The sequence below is a fragment of the Schistocerca serialis genome, unplaced genomic scaffold (assembly GCF_023864345.2).
Source record: "Schistocerca serialis cubense isolate TAMUIC-IGC-003099 unplaced genomic scaffold, iqSchSeri2.2 HiC_scaffold_897, whole genome shotgun sequence".
NCBI classification, from domain to species: domain Eukaryota; kingdom Metazoa; phylum Arthropoda; class Insecta; order Orthoptera; family Acrididae; genus Schistocerca; species Schistocerca serialis.
Window position 1 is genome coordinate 950,071 of NW_026048515.1, and position 22,055 is coordinate 972,125.

General features: G+C 45.7%; 1 protein-coding gene across 1 annotated transcript in view; it reads right to left on the reverse strand.

Moving 5' to 3' along the window:
- Positions 1–21,151, reverse strand: part of LOC126452535 (transforming growth factor-beta-induced protein ig-h3-like) — a 124,995-nt gene extending 103,844 nt beyond the window's left edge. Inside the window, exon 1 of the mRNA XM_050091096.1 lies at positions 20,922–21,151. Coding sequence (XP_049947053.1) covers positions 20,922–21,076 — 155 coding nt within the window. The 5' untranslated portion in view covers positions 21,077–21,151. The remainder of the gene's footprint in view (positions 1–20,921) is intronic.
- Between the last annotated feature and the right edge of the window lie 904 nt (positions 21,152–22,055).

Genomic DNA, 22,055 nt, shown 5'->3' on the forward strand with positions numbered 1-22,055 from the left:
CTAGCTGCGCAGCATTTGTGCACCGCCGCCGTCAGTGTCAGCCAGTTTGCCGTGGCATACGGAGCTCCATCGCAGTCTTTAACACTGGTAGCATGCCGCGACAGCGTGGACGTGAACCGTATGTGCAGTTGAAGGACTTTGAGCGAGGGCGTATAGTGGGCATGCGGGAGGCCGGGTGGACGTACCGCCGAATTCTACATCTACATCTACATTGATACTCCGCAAGCCACCCAACGGTGTGTGGCGGAGGGCACCTTACGTGCCACTGTCATTACCTCCCTTTCCTGTTCCAGTCGCGTATGGTTCGCGGGAAGAACGACTGTCTGAAAGCCTCCGTGCGCGCTCTAATCTCTCTAATTTTACATTCGTGATCTCCTCGGGAAGTATAAGTAGGGGGAAGCAATATATTCGATACCTCATCCAGAAACGCATCCTCTCGAAACCTGGCGAGCAAGCTACACCGCGATGCAGAGCGCCTCTCTTGCAGAGTCTGCCACTTGAGTTTATTAAACATCTCCGTAACGCTATCACGGTTACCAAATAGCCCAGTGACGAAACGCGCCGCTCTTCTTTGGATCTTCTCTATCTCCTCCGTTAACCCGACCTGGTACGGATCCCACACTGATGAGCAATACTCAAGTATAGGTCGAACGAGTGTTTTGTAAGCCACCTCCTTTGTTGATGGACTACATTTTCTAAGCACTCTCCCAATGAATCTCAACCTGGTACCCGCCTTACCAACAATTAGTTTTATATGATCATTTCACTTCAAATCGTTCCGTACGCATACTCCCAGATATTTTACAGAAGTAACAGCTACCAGTGTTTGTTCCGCTATCATATAATCATACAATAAAGGATCCTTCTTTCTATGTATTCGCAATACATTACATTTGTCTATGTTAAGGGTCAGTTGCCACTCCCTGCACCAAGTGCCTATCCGCTGCAGATCTTCCTGTATTTCGCTACAATTTTCTAATGCAGCAACTTCTCTGTATACTACAGCATCATCCGCGAAAAGCCGCATGGAACTTCCGACACTATCTACTAAGTCATTTATATATATTGTGAACAGCAATGGTCCCATAACACTCCCCTGTGGCACGCCAGAGGTTACTTTAACGTCTGTAGACGTCTCTCCATTGATAACAACATGCTGTGTTCTGTTTGCCAAAAACTCCTCAATCCAGCCACACAGCTGGTCTGATATTCCGTAGGCTCTTACTTTGCTTATCAGGCGACAGTGCGGAACTGTATCGAACGCCTTCCGGAAGTCAAGAAAAATAGCATCTACCTGGGAGCCTGTATCTAATATTTTCTGAGTCTCATGAACAAATAAGGCGAGTTGGGTCTCACACGATCGCTGTTTCCGGAATCCATGTTGATTCCTACATAGTAGATTCTGGGTTTCCAGAAATGACATGATACGCGAGCAAAAAACATGTTCTAAAATTCTACAAGAGATCGACGTAAGAGATATAGGTCTATAGTTTTGCGCATCTGCTCGACGACCCTTCTTGAAGACTGGGACTATCTGTGCTCTTTTCCAATCATTTGGAACCCTCCGTTCCTCTAGAGACTTGCGGTACACGGCTGTTAGAAGGGGGGCAAGTTCTTTCGCGTACTCTGTGTAGAATCGAATTGGTATCCCGTCAGGTCCAGTGGACTTTCCTCTATTGAGTGATTCCAGTTGCTTTTCTATTCCTTGGACACTTATTTCGATGTCAGCCATTTTTTCGTCTGTGCGAGGATTTAGAGAAGGAACTGCAGTGCGGTCTTCCTCTGTGAAACAGCTTTGGAAAAAGGTGTTTAGTATTTCAGCTTTACGCGTGTCATCCTCTGTTTCAATGCCATCATCATCCCGTAGTGTCTGGATATGCTGTTTCGAGCCACTTACTGATTTAACGTAAGACCAGAACTTCCTAGGATTTTCTGTCAAGTCGGTACATAGAATTTTACTTTCGAATTCAATGAACGCTTCACGCATAGCCCTCCTTACGCTAACTTTGACATCGTTTAGCTTCTGTTTGTCTGAGAGGTTTTGGCTGCGTTTAAACTTGGAGTGGAGCTCTCTTTGCTTTCGCAGTAGTTTCCTAACTTTGTTGTTGTACCACGGTGGGTTTTTCCCGTCCCTCACAGTTTTACTCGGCACGTACCTGTCTAAAACGCGTTTTACGATTGCCTTGAACTTTTTCCATAAACACTCAACATTGTCAGTGTCGGAACAGAAATTTTCGTTTTGATCTGTTAGGTAGTCTGAAATCTGCCTTCTATTACTCTTGCTAAACAGATAAACCTTCCTCCCTTTTTTTATATTCCTATTAACTTCCATATTCAGGGATGCTGCAACGGCCTTATGATCACTGATTCCCTGTTCTGTACATACAGATTCGAAAAGTTCGGGTCTGTTTGTTATCAGTAGGTCCAAGATGTTATCTCCACGAGTCGGTTCTCTGTTTAATTGCTCGAGGTAATTTTCGGATAGTGCACTCAGTATAATGTCACTCGATGCTCTGTCCCTACCACCCGTCCTAAACATCTGAGTGTCCCAGTCTATATCTGGTAAATTGAAATCTCCACCTAAGACTATAACATGCTGAGAAAATTTATGTGAAATGTATTCCAAATTTTCTCTCAGTTGTTCTGCCACTAATGCTGCTGAGTCGGGAGGTCGGTAAAAGGAGCCAATTATTAACCTAGTTCGGTTGTTTAGTGTAACCTCCACCCATAATAATTCACAGGAACTATCCACTTCTACTTCACTACAGGATAAACTACTACTAACAGCGATGAACACTCCACCACCGGTTGCATGCAATCTATCCTTTCTAAACACCGTCTGTACCTTTGTAAAAATTTCGGCAGAATCTATCTCTGGCTTAAGCCAGCTTTCTGTACCTATAACGATTTCAGCTTCGGTGCTTTCTATCAGCGCTTGAAGTTCCGGTACTTTACCAACGCAGCTTCGACAGTTGACAATTACGATACCGATTGCTGCTTGGTCCCCGCATGTCCTGACTTTGCCCCGCACCCGTTGAGGCTGTTGCCCTTTCTGTACTTGCCCAAGGCCATCTAACCTAAAAAACCGCCCAGCCCACGCCACACAACCCCTGCTACCCGTGTAGCCGCTTGTTGCGTGTAGTGGACTCCTGACCTATCCAGCGGAACCCGAAACCCCACCACCCTATGGCGCAAGTCGAGGAATCTGCAGCCCACACGGTCGCAGAACCGTCTCAGCCTCTGATTCAGACCCTCCACTCGGCTCTGTACCAAAGGTCCGCAGTCAGTCCTGTCGACGATGCTGCAGATGGTGAGCTCTGCTTTCATCCCGCTAGCGAGACTGGCAGTCTTCACCAAATCAGATAGCCGCCGGAAGCCAGAGAGGATTTCCTCCGATCCATATCGACACACATCATTGGTGCCGACATGAGCGACCACCTGCAGATGGGTGCACCCTGTACCCTTCATGGCATCCGGAAGGACCCTTTCCACATCTGGAATGACTCCCCCCGGTATGCACACGGAGTGCACATTGGTCTTCTTCCCCTCTCTTGCTGCCATTTCCCTAAGGGGCCCCATTACGCGCCTGACGTTGGAGCTCCCAACTACCAGTAAGCCCACCCTCTGCGACTGCCCGGATCTTGCAGACTGAGGGGCAACCTCTGGAACAGGACAAGCAGCCATGTCAGGCCGAAGATCAGTATCAGCCTGAGACAGAGCCTGAAACCGGTTCGTCAGACAAACTGGAGAGGCTTTCCGTTCAGCCCTCCGGAATGTCTTTCGCCCCCTGCCACACCTTGAAACGACCTCCCACTCTACCACAGGTGAGGGATCAGCCTCAATGCGGGCAGCATCCCGGGCAAACACAGTCGTAGTCCGATCAGGGGATGCGTGGGACGAGCTGGCCGTCCCCGACAAACCCCCATCCCGACCCCCACAGTGATGCCCATTGGCAACAGCCTCAAGCTGTGTGACCGAAGCCAACACTGCCTGAAGCTGGGAGCGAAGGGATGCCAACTCAGCCTGCATCCGAACACAGCAGTTGCAGTCCCTATCCATGCTAAAAACTGTTTTGCTAAGAACGTCTGAACTAATCTACAGAGAGCGCAAACAAATCGACAAAATTTAAACGGTTATTAAAATACAAGATTGCCTAGTAAATACAGTAATGCTGCTACTTGCGCACTGCTGACACTGCTCGGCGGCGGAAGGAGACTAAGCGAAATTACACTATTCAGGTACTAAAACACGATGCTACACTCTCAAATACTATAATACGCCCGAAATTTATGAATTAAACAATGCAAGTACCAAAAACACGCAAAGAAATTAAGAATTAAACTATGTAACAAATGAGTGAGCTAGGAGTATACGACTTGCTGCTGCAGCTGCTTATCCAACGGCGGCAGGGAGCACACTGACTGCGACCAACCGACACTGGCCGTTCAAAACAAAACAGTAGACAAACGACTACGCGAATTTACACTATTCAGGTACTAAAACGCGATGCTACAACTCTCAAATACTATAATACGCCCGAAATTTATGAATTAAACAATGCAAGTACCAAAAACACGCAAAGAAATTAAGAATTAAACTATGTAACAAATGAGTGAGCTAGGAGTATACGACTTGCTGCTGCAGCTGCTTATCCAACGGCGGCAGGGAGCACACTGACTGCGACCAACCGACACTGGCCGTTCAAAACAAAACAGTAGACAAACGACTACGCGAATTTACACTATTCAGGTACTAAAACGCGATGCTACAACTCTCAAATACTATAATACGCTCGAAATTTATGAATTAAACAATGCAAGTACCAAAAACACGCAAAGAAATTAAGAATTAAACTATGTAACAAATGAGTGAGCTAGGAGTATACGACTTGCTGCTGCAGCTGCTTATCCAACGGCGGCAGGGAGCACACTCATTGCTCAACACGTGGGGCGTGAGGTCTCCACAGTACATCGATGTTGTCGCCAGTGGTCGGCGGAAGGTGCACGTGCCCGTCGACCTGGGACCGGACCGCAGCGACGTACGGATGCACGCCAAGACCGTAGGATCCTACGCAGTGCCGTAGGGGACCGCACCGCCACTTCCCAGCAAATTAGGGACACTGTTGCTCCTGGGGTATCGGCGAGGACCATTCGCAACCGTCTCCATGAAGCTGGGCTACGGTCCCGCACACCGTTAGGCCGTCTTCCGCTCACGCCCCAACATCGTGCAGCCCGCCTCCAGTGGTGTCGCGACAGGCGTGAATGGAGGGACGAATGGAGACGTGTCGTCTTCAGCGATGAGAGTCGCTTCTGCCTTGGTGCCAATGATGGTCGTATGCGTGTTTGGCGCCGTGCAGGTGAGCGCCACAATCAGGACTGCATACAACCGAGGCACACAGGGCCAACACCCGGCATCATGGTGTGGGGAGCGATCTCCTACACTGGCCGTACACCACTGGTGATCGTCGAGGGGACACTGAATAGTACACGGTACATCCAAACCGTCATCAAACCCATCGTTCTACCATTCCTAGACCGGCAAGGGAACTTGCTGTTCCAACAGGACAATGCACGTCCGCATGTATCCCGTGCCACCCAACGTGCTCTAGAAGGTGTAAGTCAACTACCCTGGCTAGCAAGATCTCCGGATCTGTCCCCCATTGAGCATGTTTGGGACTGGATGAAGCGTCGTCTCACGCGGTCTGCACGTCCAGCACGAACGCTGGTACAACTGAGGCGCCAGGTGGAAATGGCATGGCAAGCCGTTCCACAGGACTACATCCAGCATCTCTACGATCGTCTCCATGGGAGAAGCAGCCTGCATTGCTGCGAAAGGTGGATATACACTGTACTAGTGCCGACATTGTGCATGCTCTGTTGCCTGTGTCTATGTGCCTGTGGTTCTGTCAGTGTGATCATGTGATGTATCTGACCCCAGGAATGTGTCAATAAAGTTTCCCCTTCCTGGGACAATGAATTCACGGTGTTCTTATTTCAATTTCCAGGAGTGTATTTGACAACCGAAATTATCTTGCGACTTTCTCGATAACGCTTGAGAAGTACGCGCTACTGCTTACACATTTTGTTGTCCTAATGGAGTACTACGAGTGTACGAGGTTTGAAGTAAATCCGCGCTCCAAACGTCGTGGCCTCCCCTTGTTAGTGGGGAAGGACATGATCACTTTTTACAGCCGTTTATACTGCGTACAATAGAGGAACAGTTCGGAAACGATAACTGTAGCAGCACGACGATGCACCCTGTCATGAGGTAACATCAGTGAGGGAATGATGAGTGGACAATAACATTCCTGAAATGGACCGGCGTGCCAAGTATTGGAACACCTTCAGATGAGTTAGAGCAGTGACTTCACTCCAGACCCCAGTGTCCAACATCACAACTTTCTCTGGTTTCGGTTATTGAGGAAAAATGAGCTGTCATTCCTACACAGACATTCGGAAACCTCAATGAAAGTGTTAAAAGCAGAGTTCAAGCAGTCATAAAGGCGAAGGGCAGCTGCATTAATGTCCACTAATACGTGTCCGGATATTTTTGATCAAATGGTGTATGAGAAAGTCGCAGATGTAAGAGCATATGGACTATCAGACCAATTGTGTGATTGGATTGAAGATTTCCTAGATAACAGAACGCAGCATGTCATTCTCAATGAAGAGAAGTCTTCCGAAGTAAGAGTGATTTCAGGTGTGCCGCAGGGGAGTGTCGTAGGACCGTTGCTATTCACAATATACATAAATGACCTTGTGGGTGACATCGGAAGTTCACTGAGACTTTTTGCGGATGATGCTGTGGTATATCGAGAGGTTGTAAGAATGGAAAATTGTACTGAAATGCAGGAGGATCTGCAGCGAATTGACGCATGGTGCAGGGAATGGCAATTGAATCTCAATGTAGACAAGTGTAATGTGCTGCGAATACATAGAAAGAAAGATCCGTTTTTCATTTAGCTACAAAATTAGCAGGTCAGCAACTGGAAGCAGTTATTTACATAAATTATCTGGGAGTAGGCATTAGGAGTGATTTAAAATGGAATGATCATATAAAGTTGATCGTCGGTAAAGCAGATGCCAGACAGATTCATTGGAAGAATCCTAAGGAAATGCAATCCGAAAACAAAGGAAGTAGGTTACAGTACACTTGTTCGCCCACTGCCTGAATACTGCTCAACAGTGTGGGATCCGTACCAGATAGGGTTGATAGAAGAGATAGAGAAGATCCAATGGAGAGCAGCGCGCTTCGTTACAGGATCATTTAGTAATCGCGAAAGCGTTACGGAGATGATAGATAAACTCCAGTGGAAGACTGCAGGAGAGACGCTCAGTAGCTCGGTACGGGCTTTTGTTGAATTTTCGGGAACATACCTTCACCGAGGAGTCAAGCAGTATATTGCTCCCTCCTACGTATATCTCGCGAAGAGACCGCGAGGATAAAATCAGAGAGATTAGAGCCCACACAGAGGCATACCGACAATCCTTCTTTCCACGAACAATACGAGACTGGAATAGAAGGGAGAACCGATAGAGGTACTCAAGGTACCCTCCGTGACACACCGTCAGGTGGCTTGCGGAGTATGGATGTAGATGTAGATGTTGCTGCAGGACCAGTGGCTGGAGTCTCCAGTGGAACAGAGAAGGTTTACGAGGACAGGTACGCTTCAGAGGTTCGCCGAAAACTGGCGGCTGTAGGCCTCTGGGCGCGGGAGGTTTGCTCGGTACAGATTGAAGAGCGGTGCTGCAGCAGGCTGCTGTTGCGGTCGATAGGCCGAGCTCTGCAGCCGCTCCGTCTGCAGCCGCTCTTGTCCGGCTTCCCCGGCTGCGCTGCACTTCGCACCAAGGTCACCCCCACACGCTGCACCGCCATCACTCACACCTGCTACAATGGCCCACAAAGAACAATATACACTGCCCGACATCAATCACCCAGAAGACATGGTCGGATGTCAAAGAAACTTTCTACATGAACACACTATCGGCGAGTGTGTGAAGAGTTTTAATGCCCTCTGACAGGTTCAAATGGCTCTGACCACTTTGGGACTTATAATCTGAGGTCATCAGTCCCCTAGAACTTAGAACTACTTAAACCTAACTACCCTAAGGACATCACACACATCAGTGCCCGAGGCAGGATTCGAACCTGCGACCGTAGCAACAGCGCGGTTCCGGACTGAAGCGCCTAGAACCGCTCGGTCACAACGACCGGCCCTCTGACAGGTTGGAAGGTCACCAGAGTACCTTAGTGATGTTTGTGTTTAGTGTTGTTACCAGGCCTCACAGAGTACACAGGGTGTTACAAGAAAGGTACGGCAAACTTCCAGGAAACATTCCTCACACACAAAGAAAGAAAATATGTTATGTGGACATGTGTCCGGAAACGCTTACTTTCCATGTTAGAGCTCATTTTACTACTTCTCTTCAAATCACATTAATCATGGAATGGAAACACACAGCAATAGAACGTACCAGTGTGACTTCAAACACTTTGTTACAGGAAATGTTCAAAATGTCCACCGTTAGCGAGGATACATGCATCCACCCTCCGTCGCATGGAATCCCTGATGCGCTGATGCAGCTCTGGAGAATCGTGTATTGTATCACAGCCGTCCACAATACGAGCACGAAGAGTCTCTACATTTGGTACCGTGGTTGCGTAGACAAGAGCTTTCAAATGCCCCCATAAATGAAAGTCGAGAAGGTTGAGGTCAGGAGAGCGTGGAGGCCATGGAATTGGTCCACCTCTACCAATCCGTCGGTCACCGAATCTGTTGTTGAGAAGCGTACGAATACTTCGACTGAAATGTGCAGGAGCTCCATCGTGCATGAACCACATGTTGTGTCGTACTTGTAAAGGCACATGTTCTAGCAGCACAGGTAGAGTATCCCGTATGAAATCATGATAACGTGCTCCATTGAACGTAGACATCACCCACAATGCCTGCCCAAACGTTCACAGAAAATCTGTGTTTTTGATGTGATTGCACAATTGTGTGCGGATTCTCGTCAGCCGACACGTATTGATTGTGAAAATTTACAATTTGATCACGTTGGAATGAAGCCTCATCCGTAAAGAGAACATTTGCACTGAAATGAGGTTTGACACATTGTTGGATGAACCATTCGCAGAAGTGTACCCGTGGAGGCCAATCAGCTGCTGATAGTGCCTGCACACGCTGTACATGGTACGGAAACAACTGGTTCTCCCGTAGCACTCTCCATACAGTGACGTGGTCAACGTTACCTTGTACAGCAGCCACTTCTCTGACGCAGACATTAGGGTTATCGTCAACTGCACGAACAATTGCCTCGTCCTTTCAGGTGTCCTCGTCGTTCTAGGTCTTCCCCAGTCGCGAGCCATAGGCTGGAATGTTCCGTGGTCCCTAAGACGCCGATCAATTGCTTCGAACGTCTTCCTGTCGGGACACCTTCCTTCTGGAAATCTGTATCGATACAAACGTACCGCACCACGGCTGTTGCCCCGTGCTAATCCATACATCAAATGGGCATCTGCCAACTCCGCATTTGTAAACATTGCACTGACTGGAAAACCACGTTCGTGATGAACACTAACCTGTTGATGCTACGTACTGATGTGCTTGATGCTAGTACTGTAGAGCAATGAGTCGCATGTCAACACAAGCATCGAAGTCAACATTACCTTCCTTCAATTGGGCCAACTGGTGGTGAATCGAGGAAGTACAGTAAATACTGACGACACTAAAATGAGCTCTAACATGGAAATTAAGCGTTTCCGGACACATATCCACATAACATCTTTTCTTTATTTGTGTGTTTCCTGAAAGTTTGGCCGTACCTTCTTGTAACACCCTGTATAATTGGCGTGAACAGAGTCAGATGTTGAGTGCAAGTGTGAAGGATACGAAGATGCTCCGTACTTGGGTGAGACAGTGTTAACAGCAGGCTGACGAAGTTTGAAAGGGTTTCCATTTGGCCTGCTGGTCGGATCGTGCAATATCCACATTTGTGGGGCATTCGGGTACGACAACGGCCCGATGTTGGACTGCATAGGAACATGAGGGCAGGCAAACTCGTCGTCGAGATTGTGGTCTACCACGTCTAACTGTCACAAGGGAGGAACAGCACATTGTGCACTAAGCACATCGTAGCCCCTCCACATCTGCACTGACGTCGAAAGTCAAGCAATGAACTTCCTGCAACATTCCGCGTCATCCCACACCATTGGTCGGAGGCTAGCAGCAGCCGGACTAGGGATTTACCGTTCCACGCATTGAATGCCGTTATCATCACGACATAAACCGCTGAGATTTGATTGGTGCCGTGACTGGAAAGCATGGCCTGCTGATATATGCCATTGCACTGTGTTCAGCGATGCAATGGCGGTTCTGCGCTACTCCGGATGACAATCGTCAGCGAGTACCGCGGCGATATGGAGAGAGGACCCATTCTTTCAATGTTTTGCAGAGGCACAGCTGTGTTACTTCTGGCGTCATGGTGACTGATGGGAAACAACCGGATGAAAACAATCGATGCAGTCGGTTTTTGGAAAACTATCGACTCCGTCGGTTGTAATGTTACGTATCGGTTGAATTATCCATTTAGCAGAATTCTAAGACATATTATTGGTAATGGAAATGAAATGAGCCGTTTGGCGTCATTGGCCGGGAGGCCCCTTGCGGGGCCAGTCCGGCCGCCGTGGTGCAGGTCTTATTGCATTCGATGCCACATTGGGCGACCTGCGCGCCGGATGGGGATGAAATGAGGATGAAGGCAACACAACACCCAGCCCCTTAGCGGAGAAAATTCCCCCGACCCAACCGGGATTCGAACCTGGAGCCGTAGAACGGCAATCCGTCACGCTGACCACTCAGCTATCAGGGCGGAAATATTATTGGTGAAATGTAGCTACGAGAACGTGGTGAAAACTAAAGAAAAATGATAATTAGGGTTTAGAGTCCCATAGAGGGCGAGGTCATTGGAGACGTAACGCAAGTTCGGAATGGGCAAGGAAGGTTGATAGAAATCGGCATTGTCTTTTTCAGAGGTACTATCACGGCTGTTGCCTTAACTCATTTCGACAAACAACAGGCAACCTTCATCTGCCCGGACGGGAATTTTAACCTCTACCCTCTAAGACGCGAATTCACCACGCAGTGGCAATATAGATTAAGCGAAATCCCCACTTTATCTCCTAATTACGCCCTAAAAACCAGATTTTCGGTTAGATTGTGAGTTTGTCAAACGGGCATTCCACAACATGTTATCCCAGAGAAAGACAGAAGTTGATTCCCACCTCCGTAACGCCTGTACAGTGGCGCTCATCGCGGAGGCAGGACGGTTCGAATCGTGATGGTAGAAAAAGTTTACATCGCCATTATTTGCCAGGTAATGGGAGAAAAGGAGGTGGGTGGCTTACAGTTCCCGATCACCAGAAGCTGCGCAAATCTTCTGTATTAAATTTCGAACCTCTCCACAATCTGTTGTGGCGTGGGGCATGTGATTAATGTTGGTGCTGACCTGACCGTCGGATAGTGTCGTTAAGTCCGGCGATCCTTTGGTGCTATTCGAGAGCAATAGAATACGTGTCGGCACCAGTTTCAAACTCTCTCTTCTCCCATCATCACGCAACACAAGCATGACACACGACATATTCAAATAGCCATCTACACTCAAACAGACACTTCAAACAACTGTCGCACACACACACACACACACACACACACACACACACACACACACACACACACACACACCACAAGAAAAGGACCGCTGTGTTCACAATAAGCCTCACAGACGTTGAGATAGTGCACCAGTATTCGGAAGCGCAATAGTCAAAGTGCATTCACACCAGTGCAGTCAATTTCGGTTTACTTAAATGTGTCAAGCAAATGTTTGGATAGATCTCCAAATAAAGTTCTGCCGATGTCCAGCCCACTACTTGTACAACCCAAGATTAAGCTACGACTCTAGCTACCTCACCGTAGACGGAGATTATATCGAATTAACACAAGGCAACGAGCAGATACGAAGTGCGACGGCACGCATTGTCTCATGCTGAAAACGTGCGGGAAAAACTCATAGGAAGCACTAAAAAATTCAGCCGGAAGGAAGCCTACAAAAAATACTCCTAATTTCTCGCGAAAGCCTTCTCAGGGTTCCTAGTATCGGTTTTTAGTATGGGACTTACGAATGTTCTTCAGTCGAATTACTCGTCTGAACGAGTAGCAGTGGTTTCAGAAACAGTAACAGCGAGGCTTCAATCTCTGGTCGAGCTTTACATGGCTTCATTACGAGTCAGCTATGTCAGCCTCTGCGGCGCAGTACTTTTGTCACAGAGCGACAGGGGGCTGAGTATCGATCGTCGTCACTATCACTGGACACACTCGGACGTCCGTATGGAGCTTATCATTCGCCGCCCGCGGATCAGCGGGCAGTTCGGTGGGCGCGATCCCCGTGCGCTACTTCCGCAGCGTGATAGCTGTAATCGACACATCCGCCGACCTGCCACTACGCTCTCTCTGCCCTATTGTGCTCTACGCTTGTCAAACCCACATGTTGCAACAACCGGTTCCGGAAAAAAAAAACATATACCCCGGTGTAAAAACTGGAGCCCTTGCTCACAGATGAAGCAAAAATTGACACAATAGCGTTAAGTGCCGCAACGCTGGAGATCTTTTAGCTTTTGGACAATACATCGGTAGCTTCTCGCACATTGTACTAACTCATAACGACCCTTTTATTGCGCTTCCTGGCCGCATGTGTCGTGAGTGTGTGTGTGTGTGTGTGTGTGTGTGTGTGTGTGTGCGCGCGCTCTCAAGGTTGTGTAAATACCCAACAAATGGGACCCAAAAGTCTTTAGACTACGTTAATTTTTACGCGAAGGTGAACCAAATCCCGAGATCTGGATTAAAGTCCGTTCGCCTTGTATCGCGGCTACGAGGTTTCTCAAATTTGTCTAGCCTTATAACCGTGTCGTTTTTCCGTTTCTGTATCACTAACAGGGAATCGTCATCGTGATATGTTATAAACCTGGGACGAGTATTACACTCTAATATTAAAGTTTTCTTCTCATCATTCTATGGGACATTCAGAGCCCTTCTGCTGTTAGGCCTGCAGTTGAGGACTGCTTTGTGGATAATGTTAGAGAATTAAGTTTCGTCAACATCTGCATACGCACGCTGCAAACCACTTTGAAGTGCATGGCGGAGGATACTTAGGATCGTAACACGAGTCAGGGTTGCTTCCGTTCCAATCGCGTATTGGGCGCAGGAAGGAAGACTGCATTAACACCACAGTGCGCACTGAAAAGGTCTGAAGACAGGTTTTATAAACATTCTTGAGAAAGACAACGCTGTGAGGCAGCAAGTATTTCAGTTTCAGTGGAGTAGTATTACCAGGCTCAGGGGCATTTTTGTTTCTCATGTCTAATGTGTCCACACACAGTGGCCGAAGTGATCCATGGGAATGGTCAAGCGGGTTCGAAGTGCTGTTGAAAACGATCTGATGACCATGTCCTCACGATCATCGGTGTTGTAATTGATGCCTGACGTGGTAGCTTAATCTATCCGTACGATGCAGGTGTTTCGGATCACGACAGATTTGGTGGACACTTGAAGAGTGGAAATAGAAAACATTCTACGTGACTTTTTTCCAAAAACGCGTTTACAGTGTTATTGTGTTCTCGGTACTCTGTTGCATGTCCTTAAGACTTGTCCCAGGCGTCAAATTATGGAGAAAAATATTTCAAGCATTCATTGTTAGAATGTTTTTCCAAGTACGGCTTGTCTCAGGAGTTCCAAATGCCATTGTAGTGCATACAGCTGACTTCTTTGATTTTAAAGATGTTGCTGAAACACTTTGTAGTCAATGCAGGCGTGTAAGACCTCCAAACGCAGTATAGTCAAAGTGTCTCAGTCACTCATCTCAAATAACTATTAAAAATTCTTATCCTGAAACAGAAGAATGGATAATGTTAACGTATTCGAAAGAGGAAAGACCATGGCAGGTGTATGCTAGCTACACCGTAAGGTTGCTAAACAGAAAGACCTGTTTATAATGATGCCATTTCTTCCTCCAGGCACGTGGAGTTTACTTTAAAACTTTGCAACACCCGATCCGAAAATGGAGTTGTGTAATTAAGAGATTTTTTCATTAATGTAAAAGAAATGAGAAACTGATTCTGTTAATTACAGTTCTACTAGCTAAAATATCTCTGTTGTATTTCTGTACTTGTACTATCCCAAATACAGTGTTTTGTGTTAATGGCGGTCTGAACAAAAACTTTCTTATTGGCACTTACAAGGGAACCTCCCCATCGCACCCCCTCAGATTTAGTTATAAATTGACGCAGTGGATAGGCCTTGAAAAACTGAACACAGATCAAACGAGAAAACCGGAAGAAGTTGTGTGCAACTATGAAAAAAATAAGCAAAATATACAAACTGAGTAGTCCATGTGCAAGATAGGCAACATCAAGGATAATGTGAGCTGAGGTGCGCCGTGGTCCGATGGTTAGAGTGAGCAGCTGCAGAACAAGAGGTCCTTCGTTCGAATCCTCCCTCGAGTGAAAATTTTACTTTTTTTATTTTCGCAAAGTTACAATCTGTCCGTTCATTCATTGACGTCTCTGCTCACTGTAATAAGTTTAGTGTCTGTGTTTTGCGACCGCACCGCAAAACCGTGCGATTAGTAGACGAAAGGACGTGCATCTCCAATAGGAACCGAAAACATTTGATCGCTAGGTCATAGGTCAGCCGATTCCTCCACAGAAAAACACGTCTGATATATTCTATACGACACTGGTGACGGCATGTGCGTCACATGACAGGAATATGTTGTTGACCCACCTAACTTGCACACTTGGCGAATGGGTAAAAAGATTCTTCTACCTTGCCCGATTTAGGTTTTCTTGTGGATGTGATAATCACTCCCAAAAACGTGATGAAAACATAAGAGTTTGTCACATAAACTGCAACAAATGAATGCAACAGTTTCACAGTCGCACAGTTTTCCCTGTGTTCTGTCAAAACATATGTTTTTCACGTTTTCAAATGTTTCCGTGTGTAGACCGTCAAATCCTGCATATGTCCAAGCAAATCTAAACATGTCCTGGAATTTTGGAGAGCGAAGTTGATTATGTGTGAGTGTCTGTACTTAAATAATTGCCTGAAAATAAAAAATTAAACTTGTCACTCGAGAGAAGATTTGAACCAAACACCTCTGGTTCCGCAGTTGCTCACGCTAACCACGGGACCATGGCGCTCGCAAGCTGACAGTCTCCTAGATGTTGCCAACGTTGCGCATGGACTACTCAGTTTGTATATTTTACTTACTTTTTTCATAGTTCCACACAACTTCTTCCTGTTTTCTCCATTGATCTGTGTTCAGTTTTTCAAGGCCTATCCACCGTGCCAACTTGTAACTAAATCTGAGGGGGGTGCGATGGGGAGGTTCCCTTGTTAGAACTAGTCAGTTTCCTATTATGACACTTAAAATATTTTCAATTATTATTTATTTTCTAATTTGTCTAGCTATTTTTTGCAGTGATTTGAAGGAGCAAATAATCCTGTGACCAACACATTATTTATACTAATACGTTATGTGCAAAAGAGGCATACATTGTCAAGGTCACTCAGATACACAGAGATGCCTCACACAGAGTGCATCCCAGAGTGCCCGAGAGAGCTTGTACTTGTTTTTTCAAAGAGAGGATATAAAGACAGGATAGGAACTTTATTAATTTCTATAATATTGAGTTAGATCACCTACAAGATGAACATTGTTACAGTTCCCTGAGCCTTATGTTTTTCAAAGTGCACCCTTAAAATGAGGATATAGCTACTGTACAGCGTCCCTTAATGATGTCAGTGAGAGTTTGGATTGTCTGATCAGTTTTATCCCGTGTAGTAAGTTCAGATGGTGGTGTCATCTTGTTTGGAACATTGATCCCCGCCGGCCGCTGTGGCCGGACGATTCTAGGCGTCTCAGTCTGGCACCGCGCGACAGCTACGGTCGCAGATTCGAACCCTGCCTCGGGCATGGATGTGTTTGATGTCCTTAGGTTAGTTAGGTTTAAATAGTTCTAAGTTCTAGGGGACTGATGACCTCAGATGTTAAGTCCCATAGTGCTCAGAGCCATTTGAACCATTGATCCCCTCCCAGTTAGTGGAGGAGGTACGAGTTACTCCACCAACATCACTATCCCTCACTGTCTTAGTCATAATCATCAACATGCCATCAATACTGCGAAGTCTCCTAAAACCTCCTTTTCGTGCCACTACACGCAGACATAAGGTGGTGTTTAACGTCCCGTCGACAACGAGGTCATTAGAGACGGAGCGCAAGCTCGGGTTAGGGAAGGATTGGGAAGGAAATCGGCCGTGCCCTTTCAAAGGAACCATCCCGGCATTTGCCTGAAACGATTTAGGGAAATCACGGAAAACCTAAATCAGAATGGCCGGAGACGGGATAGAACCGTCGTCCTCCCGAATGCGAGTCCAGTGTGCTAACCACTGCGCCACCTCGCTCGGTCAGACATAAGGAATGAGACCCTGCTGTCCCGGTGCTTTGACGAAATGGGTCAGGAATCACATGTCTTATCCTCATAGGTTACCTATAGTATCCTCAAAAAACATGTAATATATGCTGTGTGTTGTATATTTTGACCTACATCATTCTGAGATGATTCTTGGATGAATAAAGATAAATAAACAAAAATGAAATAAATGAACATCGCGGCTTGACTGGGTAATTGGTCTTACTTCGTCTTCACGATCATTACAGAAGTGGTACATAGGGGACCAAATTATGTTCCTGTTTTCTTGCCTTGATATTGGTTTTATAAACTTTGGGCTTCCCCCGTCGGAGGTTCGAGTCCTCCCTCGGGCATGGGTGTGTGTGTCGTCCTTAGCGTAAGTTAGTTTAAGCTAGACTAAGTAGTGTGTAAGCTTAGGGACCGATGGCCTCAGCAGTTTGGTCCCATAAGTCCTTACCACAAATTTCCAATTTATAAACTTTTTTGGAGGTCTTCACGGGATGACAGAGCCAATTCCGATTTTTCAACATTTCCATCAACAGTGACACATAAGTCAAAAACATGTGACCTTCTTGGTATAATCCAATGTCCCCTGTTAACTTTATTTGCTATGAGCCCTACATACCAACGTCAATTTAAAATGGGCAACAAAATTAATATTCTTCTACAACTACATCTGAACACCTAAAGTCACCGAACGGTACGTGGCACGATATCAACTCCCCACAACTCATCTACGTGTAGAATTTATCTACCTTAGTGTCGTCGTCGGAACGTGGCCTCTCTGAATTAAAGTGAGTAAGTTTTGCGCAATGCACAACTTCTTTCTTGTAAATTTTTGTACTAAAGTTTGCTGTACATTTCTGTGTGGCTCTTCTTTGAATCAGTTTTACCTCTTTCGTTAATACGACCCAAATGACTAACAACACTCTGGAATGGATCGGATGTGGGATTTGTTAAGCATTCTCTTTCGCGAGCCAGTGGCACATCCAAAGTATCTGTCCAAAAAAATTTACATCTGGCATCTGTCTCTATTCAAGGCTAGATTTATAGTATCTGATCAAAAGTATGTGAACACCGCTACGTATTGTAGAATAGATCTCTACGTGTCTTGAGGATCGGGCCGCAAGTATGAAACGAGGTGGGAAGTATTACGTTGCGGTAGAGAAGCATCAACAGCACAATGGGTCGATCAGGAGAGATCAGTGACTTAGAACTTGGACTAGTCATTGGATATCACTTGGGTAACAACTCCAGCGGTGATGTTCCAACTCTGCTAAATATGCCCAAGTCGACTGCTGGTGATGTGACTGAAGTGACGATGTGAAGCAACAAACACAGCTAAATCAAGAATAGCAGAACTTATGAAATGACGGACAGGGACCATCAAGTGCTGCGAAGGATCGTTGTAAAAGAATCGCATGAAATCAGCAGAAGGAATCACTCGTTGAGTTCCAGAGAGCTATCAGCAGCCCAGCTAGCACAATGACTGTACATACGCACTTAAAAAGACTGAGGTACAAAGATGGAGCATCTCCTCATTAGCCACACATTTATGTGGTCAGTGCTGCTAAGTGATGCTTCTGGTGGTGTAAAGAGTGCCGCTAGCGGGCAGTGAATGAGTGGAAAAGAGCGATTTGGAATGATGAATCATGTTATATGTTGAACCCTGTGCCAGTCCAATTGAAGGGTTTGGGTTTGGCGAATCCCTGAAGAACATTAGCTGCCATCATGTGTAGTGCCAGCAGTGAAGAACAAAGGAGGTGGTGTTATGGAATGTGCTCTTTTTCGTGTTTGGGAGTGATCCCCTATTGCGTTTAAGAAATGCTAAATGCGGAAGGCTATGAACGCATTTTGCAGAACTGTACAGCATACAGTACAGGAATAGTTCGGAAACGCTGACTGTATGTATCAACATGACAGAGGCAATGATTTGTGGACAATAACATTCCTGAAACTGAGTGACCTGCACGAGTCCCGACCCGGGAATGAGTTAGTACGTTGACTTCACTCAAGACCTCGGCATCCAACATCAGTACCTTCTTGGTTTCGGCTCTTGAGGAAAAATGGGCTGCCATTCGTACACAATTCAGACACCACACTGAAAATGTCACCAGCAGAGGTCAATCTGTCATAAAGGCTTAGTGTCCACATACCCTATATTAATGAGCACTAATAGGTGGTCGGATACTTTTAAAGAAAAAGAGTATGTTGTCGCTTCATCGCTCCGACAGAAACTCTGAGATACTTCAAGGTTGTGACTAATTCCAGTGACTGCTCGACGATCACGTAGTAAAATGATATGGGATCGAAACCTTCTGGTTGATTTAAACAGAGTGCCGGACATGGACACAAACCCACCCACCTTCCCTTTAGCGGAAAATGAACTTTTTTACTTTTTATTCAATAAATAACATCATCACATTGCAGCACTCTGGAAGAGATTAAATTGCGGAAAGATTGCTTAGCATCAGCCTATGGCGCTAGGGCTCTGGAGCCCCGGTCCGGCTCCAATTTTAACCGTGGCCACGAATTTTCTAAGAACCGCGCATATTCCGCTGCAGAATGAAAGAATCACTCTGAAATCAGATCCTTTAGCCTATTTACACGCATCTCATTACGTTCGTAAATGCTTGGAGTGAGCTGTCAATCTTTGCAGTAGGTGCTGATCATCTTTGTATTTCGACACTTTCTAACGATGTCACCTCCCTGTAGCCAACCGCTTCGTTTGTGAACGACCTCACATGGCTACTAAGTTATACTCCTAGCCATTTGCTATATCGTGAACAGCAGTAGTCCTATCACACTACTTTTAGGCACGTTGGATGCTACCTTTGATTCTTAGGAAGCCTCGCCGTTTCAGAAAAACACGATGTTTATTTGACAGGAAGTCTTCAATCCAGTCGGGTATCTGGATATTTCGCATGTTCTCAAAAGCCAAAAGAAACACAGCGTCGACATGACCTATACTACGTACTGCTTACTACATTTCATGAACGAGCACAGCCATACCCCCAAATACCCACGAAGTATCTGATATTCAAACAGCTCTTGTGCATACAACCGATCCATTGTGAATTCTTTTCCCTGTAATTCGAGTATCAGCTTTATAGTCGCTTTCAACGAAGTCGGCGGCTGAGAAACCTGTACTCTGCTCGTCCTGTGGTCCCTGCGATGTTACGATGTCACGCAGTACTGAAACCATGGCTTGGCGAAATATTCCCTTCTCCTTATCTCATTTAATACGCATCAAACCCTGCCATGATTGTATTTCATGGTTACAGACTCGTATTATTTTAAAAGGACTGCGCTGGTGACTTCAATTCACAACTGCATGCTATTGTTGTGATTTTCGCTTTTCAATAGCGTGGCCGGGAACAGCTTCAACATTCCCCTTCACCCTCGCTAATTGCAGTTACTCGGATCTGAGGTGTGACTGTAGGCACGGCGATAACTGTATACAATCACATTTTCACAGCCGAACTAATTATTTCATTGTTTTCATTTACGAGATTTAGACATGAATTGTTCACGTAAACCAAATTACGGTAAAACTGAAATCTGAAAATTTAAAAACACAATTCGGAGGAAGCATATGCGATGGAAACTACGGATGTGGGGACAAAGAAACTAATGACATGTGAAAATGTTTACGAGAATCGGCAATGTAACATTTTTGATCGGTTAGCCCGGTTACCTTTTGGTATATCGAAAACGTGTATGTAGCTATCCAAGTTGTCTTCGTTTACGCAGTGCACTGTTAAATACATTTATCTACGGCAGAATGAGAGAAGCGACTCGTGGAACATTTATAGAATTTATTTTTACTTGTGTTCAGAGTACGAAGACGACAACCACTATCGAACTTGTACATAAATACAGCGCCAAAATCATTCTAAACAAAGTTCCACTCTTTTCATTCTGTACCAAGTTCTACCCTTTTGCGCTGTAGACTGTAACGAGTTGTTTGTTGTCTTTTCTCAGAAATTACAAAGATGAAACACCATCACATATGAGTGAAAAATGTTCGAAAATATGAGCTTTGCTGCAAGCACAGATAAGAAATTAGTCAACCATTGAAGTAATGCGCAAACTTGTCAACAATACACTAACTTGAACTTGTTTATTGCTAAATGCATTGCAGATGATAATATACTTCAATTTTTCCAGAAAATTAATTTTTCTTTTTAGTTTTACATACTTCAGAGGTTAAAAATTTCTGTCTTACTGAAAAAAAAAAACGATCTGCAAAAATCGCAGATAACGATTAAATTTCGACGAAGGGTAAAGAGTTGGCTACAGTAGCAGACTGTTAACCTTATATATAGACAGCAACGCACTGAAATTCTAGCATTTAGTTGTTACGAATTAGTTTATAAATTTATGAATGTGACACTTACCCTCGCTCGAACTGTTTCCAGAAGTCGTGTCCGAAGAAGCCGCTCATGTCTCGTTCCTGCCGTTCGCCACCCGCCGCCCCAGATGCCGCGAGGGGCAGCAGCAGGGCGCATACCGCCACCCCCAGGAAGCTTAATCGCAAGCTCCTAAATGACATGGTTAACAGAATTTGCAATTAATGCCTCGAAGCCTCTTCAACGAGCGCTAGCTAACAACAAACTATGACTGACGCGCCGCTGGCGAACGTTATATACATTGCCTGTAGGCGACTGTAGCGCCACGACGGCCGGCCGCTGCAACGGCGAACTCCAGAAACTTCGCCTGAGCCCCATTGGCCGACAATCAACGCTATCTGGCGGCCTGCGCAGAACTAACTAACGCGCAACTCATCTTGTGCGCAAATGGCCAGTTGCGTTCTTATACATCATATGCCACGCATATAGTTCACAGTACAGCACGTTCTTTGTAATTAATTACTTCTCGCTGAACCGCGAATGGTGATAGCATACATAAATTAACTTTTTTTCGAACTCTCCCTGCATAAATATTTCACCTTTTTGTCACATCGACTTGTATGTTTGTTGGTAAAAGACGTGTTTTGTCATATCTTCTGCTGGTATGTTCTTTTATTTTGTATTGTGAAAGCTATTTTTTGTCATTTTTCGCAGAAAATGCATAGGAGGCGGCAGGGAAGGATACTTTGACAAGTGAAAACAAATAAACATAACAGTTCACGACAAAAATTAGTAAAAAAAGCTATCACATCCTACACTGTAACCCTACATGCCAAGACGTTAACGGCATTTGTTAAGACAGCAGAGGTGCATATGCTTATTTAGACCTAAAGTGTACCAGTCAGTAACGCCTATAATGCACACATTCAAAAACAAAGAAGTGGATACCCAGGGACTGTGTCGCATAGGTGCCGAAACATGTATGAGTAACCGAAAGTATGAAAATACGCTGTGCTTTGCAGAAGGTAGAGTTTCAGTTTTGGTTTGCTATGATGGAAGTAGCCGGGTAGCATAAAGAGATTACGGGAGCGCCTTCCACTTCTGCAACAAAAACAAACAAAAAATCTACTCGATTTCTTTGTCCTTACACGTTCAGAACGTCTGTGCCATCATCAGTAAGTT